Source organism: Chaetura pelagica, unplaced genomic scaffold (assembly GCF_000747805.2).
Source record: "Chaetura pelagica isolate M959 unplaced genomic scaffold, ChaPel_1.0 scaffold123, whole genome shotgun sequence".
In the NCBI taxonomy this organism is placed as follows: Eukaryota; Metazoa; Chordata; class Aves; order Apodiformes; family Apodidae; genus Chaetura; species Chaetura pelagica.
In genome coordinates, this window is record NW_009953295.1 from 2,948,834 (window position 1) to 2,959,041 (window position 10,208).

Consider the following 10,208-nt stretch of genomic DNA (forward strand, 5'->3'; position numbering starts at 1 on the left):
CCTGCTGAATCTTTGATCTAAAAGCTTAGCTAAACCAAGTAAGGCTTCTGAAAATATTGCAGAAAGATTGTAATGATTCATAAGTAAAAACTGATTTCTGGGAGCTTCCATTCAAAACATCAACAAAAATTTTAGTATGAACTGTTTCCCTGTTGTTCCTTTCCAGTTGCTACCACTGGCCCATCAGTTTACTACAGCCAGTCACCTGCCTATAACTCCCAGTATCTTCTCAGAACTGCTGCAACCAATGTAACACCAACAAAGGTGGGAACAGATCTATCCACTTAAGCTACTTCCAGTGATGTACTGAAAATGACTGCTTTTGATTCTATGTGTAGTTGGATGTAACTGCTGTTCCTTATATAGTACTTGGTAAACTTGGACTGGTAGTGAAAAATTTATAGTTCAGCATTCTGTGTAACTTTTGGGATGTTTGGTTTGGGCAGAAAAGCCAGCAAAATGTCTGTTATGTTAGTACATGTTCCCTGCAGAGCATATGTGATAGCACTTTTATTTTTTTTTCCCCCAGAGTAGATGGCAAAAGAGAATGGGGCTTTCAAGGACTATTTTTCATAAGGAAAAAACAGCTCATCTTGTGCCTTTTTTTCAATGTTTGCTTTCAGATGCCCTTCAAGATTTGAAATAATCCTTTTAAGCAAAGTTAAAATTAGTTTAGATTTAAGTTTGTGTGAAAGCATGCCCTGCTTTTAAGAGTACGTTATGTGAGCACAGTAAGACTTCGTCCTCTTTGTTATCATCATATGCAAATCAATTGTTTTCTGCCTTTTCTGTAGGCTCCTGTCTATGCCATGAACCGACTTACACCTCAGCAACATATCTATGCTTATCAACAACCAATGCATACACCACCTCTGCAAAACACTTCTGCTTGTATGTTTTCCCAAGACATATATAGCACACCTCTGCGTTTTGATTCTTCTGGTACTGGACTAATTTCTCCTCATGGAGGTGATGATTACTACAATTACAGTGTTCCACAGGCAAGCACAAATCCACCATTGCCTGAACCAGGCTATTTCACAAAGCCTTCAGTCCCTCCACCGACTTTAAAGCCAGCAGAGTCAAAAGTGATAGAATTTTCTAAACCTAAATTTGGACAGCCAGGAACAGCAGAAGGACCAAAAACATCCCTGTCAACACCAGCACAACCGAGTCAGCCAACAACTTTTAAATTCAACACTAACTTCAAGTCTAATGATGGAGACTTTACGTTTTCTTCTCTTCAAGTTGCAACACAACCTCCTAATGCAGTTTTTAATAGCAGCGAAAACCTCTTGGGTCTTCTGACATCTGACAAACCTTTACAGGATGATAGGTACATGGAACAAAAACCAGTTAATGATCACACAAATGGTCAAAGAAGTGTTTTCAGTTTTGGCAGTAAAAACATTCCAAGCATGTCTTTTAGAGAAAATGTGGGACAAAATGCACACAAAAACCTGGGTTTTGAGAAGAGCGATATGTTTAGTGTCCAAGAACCAAGCAAGCCTGTGTTTGTGACTTCAAATTCAGACTTGGCCAATAGAAGTCATGAGGCAGAGGGAGGAAGCACCCATGGTGGAGATGAGGATGATGATGGTCCTCATTTTGATCCTGTGGTGCCACTTCCTGACAAGATTGAAGTCAAGACAGGTGAGGAGGATGAAGAAGAATTCTTCTGCAACAGAGCCAAGCTCTTTCGTTTTGATGCAGAATCTAAAGAATGGAAAGAAAGGGGTGTTGGAAATGTGAAAATACTGAAACACAAAGTATCTGGCAAATTTCGTCTCTTAATGAGACGGGACCAAGTGCTGAAAATCTGTGCAAATCACTACATAAACACTGATATGAAATTAACTCCTAATGCTGGATCAGATAAATCATTTGTATGGCATGCTTTAGATTATGCAGATGAGTTGCCAAAACCAGAACAACTTGCAATTAGATTTAAAACACCTGAGGAAGCAATGCTTTTCAAAAGTAAGTTTGAGGAGTCACAGGATATATTAAAAACTTTGGGATCAAACGTTGATGCATCTGTGACTCAGAGTAGTGGGACTGCAAGAGAAACAGCAAATCAGGCGATCAAGGAGCCTAGCAGATCCATTTCTGGGACCCTGAACTTCGGCTTTCAGTTTCCAAAAGATGGAGTGAGCAGTGAATCTGAGAGCAAAGGCAGCCTTCCAGCTGCATCAACTGCATCTGGCCCTACCTCTTTTTCGTTTGGAAAGGAAGCCTCACAAACCTCTTCTGGTGGGTTTGGGCAGCATCTCTTGAAGAAAGATCAATGGCAGTGTAAAGTGTGTTTAGTTCAAAATGAAGCAACTGCAAAGAATTGTGTAGCATGTCAAAGTCCAAATTCAGATATGCAGGAAACACGTGGCAACCCATTAACTGAATCTGATCCAAATTTCAAAGCCAGTGGTAACATTTTGCAGGACAAATTTGGAACTTCTTTTTCTAAAAAGGAAGGTCAATGGGACAGCACTGTAAGTTTAGTAAGAAATGAACCCACTGCCTCCAAGTGTGTTCCCTGCCAGAATCCAAACAAAACTAATACAGCTGTATCTAGTCAACAAACTTCATTTAAATTTGGCCAGGCGGTTGCTCCGAAGTTTGGCCAAAATGACTTGGGAACTGCTTCTTCTAAAAAAGAAGGTCAGTGGAGCTGCTCAGTATGCCTAGCCGAAAATGAAGCAAAAGATGTGAACTGTCATTCTTGTCAGAATCCCCACTCACAAAGTCAACAAAATGTACCTGTACCTACACCTACTGTTCAGGCATCCACTGCTCCCAGGTTTGGTTCCATTGCTGATGCAAGTAAGCCACAGAAAAATGGATTTGAAGGGCTTTTTGCTAAAAAGGAAGGGCAGTGGGATTGTAGTACATGTCTTGTGAGGAATGAAAGTTCTTCACCAGTCTGTGTAGCCTGCCAAGCACCAAATCCATCTGGTAAGCCTGCTGGTGATGCTTCATCATCTCCTACTTTTGGCTTGAAAAGTAAATTATCTGAACCTGATGGAGGACAGTTGGCAACAGGCTTTAAGTGTGATTTCTTAGGAAAGGGTTTTAAATTTGGTCATGTTGAGCAAGGCAAGACACCACCATTTACATTTCAGATTCCTTCTGATGCTGAAGCAAAGCCCGCAAAGGAAGGATTTAGCTTTTCAATGCCGGTGCCTCCAGGTGGATTTAAGTTTGGGATACAGGAGTCTGGTAAAAATGCCACTAAGAAAGATGAGCCACCCAAAGAGTGTACAACTGGCTTAAAAAGCGTTGATGAAAAAGACAAAAAAGAAATGCCTTCAGATAGTGGAACTGCATTCCAATTTCAAGAAACAGCAAACAAGGAGAAAGGTGACTTTGTTTTTGGGCAAAATAGCAGCACTTTTACTTTTGCCGAGCTTGCAAAAAGTACTCCCATGGAAGGCTTTCAGTTTGGCAAAAAAGACCCTAACTTCAAAGGCTTTTCAGGTGCAGGTGAAAAGCTCTTTTCTTCACAAGATTCTAAAGTGGATCACAAAGCAAACACATCTGCTGACCTTGGTGAGAAGGATGATGACGTGTATAAGACAGAGGACAGTGATGATATCCATTTTGAACCTATAGTTCAGATGCCTGAAAAAGTAGAACCTTTTACAGGAGAGGAAGATGAGAAAGTGTTATACTCCCAAAGAGTAAAACTGTTCAGGTTTGATTCAGAAACAAGCCAGTGGAAAGAACGTGGGGTAGGCAACCTGAAGATTCTTAAAAATGAAGTTAATGGCAAAGTAAGAATATTAATGCGGCGTGAGCAGGTACTGAAGGTGTGTGCAAATCACTGGATAACAACAACAATGAACTTGAAACAGCTGTCTGGCTCAGACAAAGCATGGATGTGGATGGCCAATGACTTCTCAGATGGTGACGCAAAGTTGGAGCAGCTGGCAGCAAAATTCAAGACGCCAGAGCAGGCTGAGGAGTTCAAACAGAAGTTTGAAGAATGTCAGAGGCTACTACTAGATATACCACTGCAGACACCCCATAAACTTGTTGATACAGGTAGGACAGCTCAGCTTATACAGAAAGCAGAAGAAATGAAGTGTGGCTTAAAAGATCTCAAAACATTTCTGACAGATGACAAAACTAAGCTGTCAGAAGAAGAAAATGTAAACTCTCTCTGTGCCGGCAGTACTTCTGATCTGGTTATAAAGCCTCATGCTGAAAGTACTGGGCCTACTCTGGAGTGGGATAACTATGACTTGCGTGAAGAGGCATTGGATGATAGTGTGAGTAGTTCTGTATATGCATCACCTCTTGCAAGTAGCCCTGTAAGGAAAAATCTATTTAGATTTGGTGAGTCTACCACAGGTTTTAGTTTCAGCTTTAAATCTGCCTTGAGCCCATCCAAATCTCCTGCCAAACAGAACCAGAGTAGAACATCAGTAGGCACAGATGAAGATTCTGATGTTACTCAAGAAGAAGAGAGAGATGGGCAGTACTTTGAACCTGTGGTACCGCTGCCTGATCTCGTGGAAGTGACCAGTGGTGAGGAAAATGAACAAGTTGTCTTCAGTCATAGAGCTAAGCTCTACAGGTATGACAAAGACACTAATCAGTGGAAAGAGAGAGGTATTGGGGATATCAAGATATTACAGAACTATGACAACAAACAAGTACGTATAGTAATGAGAAGAGACCAGGTACTAAAACTCTGTGCTAATCATAGAATAACACCAGATATGAATATGCAACAAATGAAAGGATCTGATAGAGCATGGGTATGGACTGCATGTGACTTTGCAGATGGGGAAAGGAAAGTAGAACTTCTAGCTGTGCGATTCAAGCTGCAAGATGTTGCAGACTCATTTAAGCAAATTTTTGATGAAGCAAAGCATGCCCAAGAGAGAGAGACACTGATAACACCTCTTTCTTCACGTGCCAACACACCGAAGGAATCTCCGTGCGGTAAAAATGCTGTTGCTGTGCTAGAAGAAACTACCAGAGAAAGAACTGACTTGAGCCATGGTGATGATACTTCTGATGTAACTGTCGAGGTTGCAGAGGTGTCAAACACTTCTGAAACACCAACAAAAACAGTGGTTTCTCCTCCTAAGTTTGTATTTGGATCTGAATCTGTAAAGAGCATTTTCAGTAATGAAAAGTCAAAGACGTTCACATTTGGAAATACTTCGGCTACTGGTTCTCTCTTTGGCTTCAGCTTTAATCCTCCAAGAAAAAGTGAAGACAATACTGCAATGTCTCAGAGCTCAACAGAGAAAGGACTGAAAGTCTCTGAACCACCAAAAAGTTCTAGTGCTCCTCAGAAGCCTTTAGACAGCAAGGCAGACAACTTGCCCATTTCAGCACAAGATGGACCCAGTAACTTCTCATTTAGAATTCTGGAAAAAGGTGAGTGTCATTTGAAATAGTAATTTTTTTCAACTACACATCTTATTAAGTAAGTCATCTTTATGCTGTGCATTAGTCTTTTTAGCTAATGGAGTGTATTTTAAGTGATAATTATTATAAAAATAAATGTGTGATAGTGAGAAAGGGGTTTTCAGGTTGGACCTGTAACTCTGAAGCGCTATACCTGCATCTCAGGCTTAAGTTCTTGAAGAGGAACTGTGGATTCACTCCTGAGAATTAAATAGCTAGTTGTATTGACAGCGTATGTATCTGAGCCTCTGCTCTGAGCAGTAAAGTATGAGAAGAGCAAATGGATGCTTCAGCTAAAAATATAACTATCCCCATGATTGCACAGATGGGTATTCTAAAACTACTCTCTCCCTCTCTTAATTATTGGCCTCTGTGATTTCAGATGTGTAGCTGAAATAACACCAAGATGTTAGCCTCTTTTCTAGCCTGAAAAGAGATCATGAGATTACACAGTTCTACAGTTCCTCATACTGAAAAGTATGTACTTGCAGAAGCTGTGGCTGTGACATGTCACGATAATGTATTGAAGTGTTTTTGTGAGAAGAATAGAATTTACTAGCATTATAATGGTAGGGTATTTCTCTTTGAAGGTTTTTGTGTGCAGCTTCCTATCAGTGCAAGGCTAGTTAATCAGTTGATAGTTCTTAATTTACATACTAGTCTTAGAATTAGGGAGACATACTATCTGGTTTTTTTACCTGAAGTAAAACCAAGTGACATCGTAGAAGATGAAAGCTGCAGTCTATTCACATGGGTTGGATAAGCTTGTGTAGAATTAACAGATGAAATTTCCTACTGTGAAATATGACTGTACTTCCAGAACATAAATAAGTCTGTTTTACCATTTTAAAATTCCAAACAATTTATTTTCTATAGGATTTAATTTTAACCTTTTTAAATCTAACCCAATGGCCTTTTGGACAAGCACATCTTCCTTGCAACATGATAGTAAAGGTATTTGCATACTGCACTGAATGTGTGATAGAAACACTTTAGCAGGCATGGACAGTAACCCAACTGTGGCAAAGTAGATGGCTCAGTAATCTTTTTAATTAACATGCATGCTGAAGAAGACTACTTAAAATTGTGTGTCTGATTTCTGTATTTGTCCTACTGGAAGAATGTATCTAGCCCTGATTATGTTAATGTGAGCAAGCACAATGAATGGCCTTGTTTAAGCTTTTGGCTTCAGTTTGCCTTATTTTCTGAGGGTATCTACCTTGCATTTCTCCATCATGGTTTTACTGAACATGCACACTGGGTCTCTAAAATTTCCCTTTCCTGAATAAATCTTCCTGGTATTTTTAGAGAATACATCTCTTAGTACTAGAGAGTACTTCGGTCCTAGTACTTCAGTACTAGAGTACTTCAGTCAAATATGCTTTAAGAGCTCAAGACATTATCCAGTACAACATTTGAATGTATTTAGCCTCTCTTGGAAATGTTTAATTTCATTTCCCAGTTATGAACATGTCAACTACTGCACTTTTAAAAATTATAAGTGGACAGAAATGAGCCAATTTATTAGCTATGGCGCTTATATATATGTGTACTTTATATGTAATAGGAGGTCTACCATAGCAGGTCAGAAAATATTTCCTGAGTAACCAATTTGTTTACATTTAGAACCTGTAAACAGAACTGTGACAGCTTATAGTTTGATTACATGTCATTATAGGATGTTACTAAAGGTGCTTCTTTTGCTTCTGAAGTATGATTCCTGCAGTCATACCTTACACAGTACAACAGTATTTTCATTTTGAAAAGCAAATTTTTATTCTAATCTGCACAAGACAGTCTCCTAATGTCAGTGTTTTACATTGTTTAAAAATGTCAAAACATGATTTTCCCAAAATTATGTTTCTAGAGAAGCTGCTCTTAAACACTGAGCTCCTGTTCTGTATATGCAATCTAAAATGAACCATTCTGTCTGTAGCCATCCCTGTGCATGGGGTTTATTAACAATTCAGTTTTATTCTCATTATTCTATGTCCATATTGTGAAGCCATTAAGCATTCTCCACCAACCAAAATATGTCTTTCTGGTACTTCATACTGTTCTTCATTTCTCCTTTTCTGATAACTAGGATATGATTATATGGTTAGTAGTTTATTTACAGCTGATAATTTTCAGTGTAGCTTTTTGGTGGCTTTGTTTTGAGCCCTTAACTTAATAGCAAATGACTTTCAGAAGTCCCTTCTAAATTAGGTTTTGAAGCCTACCCAGCACAAATATAATATGAGGCTTTCTTATGAGGAATGTCTTTTGACTACTGAGGCGACTGAATTGTGCTAGAGCAACATTCCAAAGAAATGTAACCTCACAATTGTTCTGCACCTCCATGTAAAATATTTAAAGTCAGGTAATTTGGAAGTGCTTTATAAGACTGAATCAAAGTAATGTCAGTAGCATGTTACTTTATCAGTTACATGCCTTAAGGTTTAAACTCTACTGCTTTTCTGTTATATCCAGAAGATACTCACAGATACATGCATGAGAAAAAAATTACCAGTATTTTGACTAGTTAGATATTTAGGCTTACCTGGTTTTAATGTCAGTTGAAACAAAAGCAAAAAATTAATACACTTAAAAAGAACTGTTGTGCATGCTGTTGTTCTTTATTTTTGCTTCCATATGCTAACAGTGTTTTGTGTGGACTTTTCCCCTTGAGTAGAAAGTTCTATTGTAACAAAACCAACTGTCTTTTAAGAATGTTGTATGTATGCATGGCTCTTTGTTTTCATGGCTGCTTGTGAAGATACATTTAAGCTGTTTGCAATATTTTTTAATAAGAAAAGTTAACTTTTTTGTGGTAAGTTAGTAGAAAATTACTTAACTTGAACCAGTGACCATCTTGCTTAGCCATGATATTCTCAAGGCAAATACATGTTGTAGTTTTAATCTTTGTTGTTGAACTCCTTTGTCACTTTGAGTGGATGTTTGGAACATGAGAATCTTAATCGAATGTTTGGTAGTTCAGCTTAATGGAGAACTTTATCTATGGATTAATCTGAAGTGGCTTTTTAATGTATTTCTCTTACTCATCTAGTTTGCTCAGTATCTACTGAAAAAGGCTGCATGATATTTCATTCTGGAATGCTGTCTGTTGAATATGATGGACTAGCTTAAATTAAAGGTGGCTCTAACTTTTGCCATCTACTTGACTGATTTGGGAGTAATGAATTTGTTGTTGTTGAAGGCACACTTCTGAAAAATTATTGTATCCTAAAGCAGGCTATTTTTTACTGGAACCTTTAATGGCTGGTAAGACTAAATACTCCACAATTAAACCTTTGTGGTGAACTTTATGCAGACTTAGTCCAATTGAGACACTTGCTTAACTAATCTGAGTGAATGAAGCCAATGCTAATATGCAGGATACCTATATATCTTGATAATGTGGTGCTAGATGTACTCCTAATTCTTACATCAGTTAGGGTTAGTGAGTTTTTTGCAGAAGATTTTGAAGATATGAAAGCATCTATGGCCTGCAGTCATTCTGTGAACTTGGAAATGTGCTGTTTGAGGATTTTATCCTACACTTACTTTATACAGGCTCAGAGGAGCTACTGAGATCTAAAAAAAAAAAAAAAGTGAACAAAAAGGATTACTCCACAAGACTGTGTTGGTATTGGGTTTGAGCTACACTCTGGTATATAAATGCCTGAAATTATTAGCTTGTCATCAAAGTGAGAGTCAATTGGGGCAAAGGTTGGAGAGGGAACACTGTAAAATAGGACTTAAATTTGAACTAGTACTTTGGACTTTGCCTTTACTGTCCTTTATATTGTTCCTAATCTACTGGAATATACTCATAGGAAAGTGCTTTTAAAAAGCAGACTTATTCTACTGTCTTGGTTGTGCCAGAGTGTCAAGGAGCATGTATGTAAACATTACACTTCTCTTTTGCCCTTGTCTCCTCTTGCAATGATGAATATCAAGTTGCGTGAGCAGGAAAATCAGCATTCCTCAGGAACTCAGTAGTAGTCTGGCTACTAGCTGAGGCTTTAGGTTCCCACAGGTGACTACCTTGTGCCACAAACTTCACAAATATTTTCTAATGAAAAGAGCATTGAGCTTTTGAAAGCACCTTTCAAATTCTGCTGACTAGTTTAACTCAAATATAGAGAATTCTAACAAATAGGTTGACTTGTTGAAGTAATCAGATGGCTCTTAGAAGCAGCTGATGAATGGATATTGATGGGCTTAGGGGGTAATTCTTATAAATAGTTTGCAATTATTTTTTTTTTCCTCACCTTTATATTCAAGCTCCTCCTCTCAAAACCCAACTCAAACAAACAAAGCCCCAACCAAACAATATATGATGCTTGAACTAGTATATCCTCCCTCTTTGCTTCCAGTCTCTTGTAATAAACTAACCTCTTTGTTTGCAAATCTGTCTGCTTGTTCTTATGGGCATATGTTTTTCTGCAGTTTGCTCTACGCTGAGCTTTAGCTTTAACCTTTGATTATGCCCTGCTTTTTCAAAACAAGTGGAATGGACAACTTAATTTTGAAGGAGGGAGGAGAAAAAGCTGTATAATGATATTGATAGTGGTATTTATCTTTGCTGGAAAAGCTGGTTAAATAGGCTGAAAGCAGTATTTATTGTACTACAAGATGGAACTCAAAATTTCTTTACTTTTGTATCAATGACATTTTTAACAACTGCTATTATGGTAAATTAAGATTAACTACTAAAGAGCTCAGATTTCCCATAGGTAATCTGAAATGAGTTCTATTCAGTTACTGCTTTCTGTTTTCTAGCACTTTTAAGCAATTCAGCA

At 38.2% G+C, this 10,208-nt stretch overlaps 1 protein-coding gene across 1 annotated transcript in view; it reads left to right on the forward strand.

Moving 5' to 3' along the window:
- LOC104389009 (E3 SUMO-protein ligase RanBP2-like) overlaps window positions 1–10,208 on the forward strand; it is a 33,316-nt gene that overhangs the window by 14,214 nt on the left and 8,894 nt on the right. The window contains exons 19-20 of the mRNA XM_009997952.1: window positions 167–264; window positions 795–5,361. Of these exons, the coding sequence (XP_009996254.1) occupies window positions 167–264; window positions 795–5,361 (4,665 nt within the window). The remainder of the gene's footprint in view (window positions 1–166; window positions 265–794; window positions 5,362–10,208) is intronic.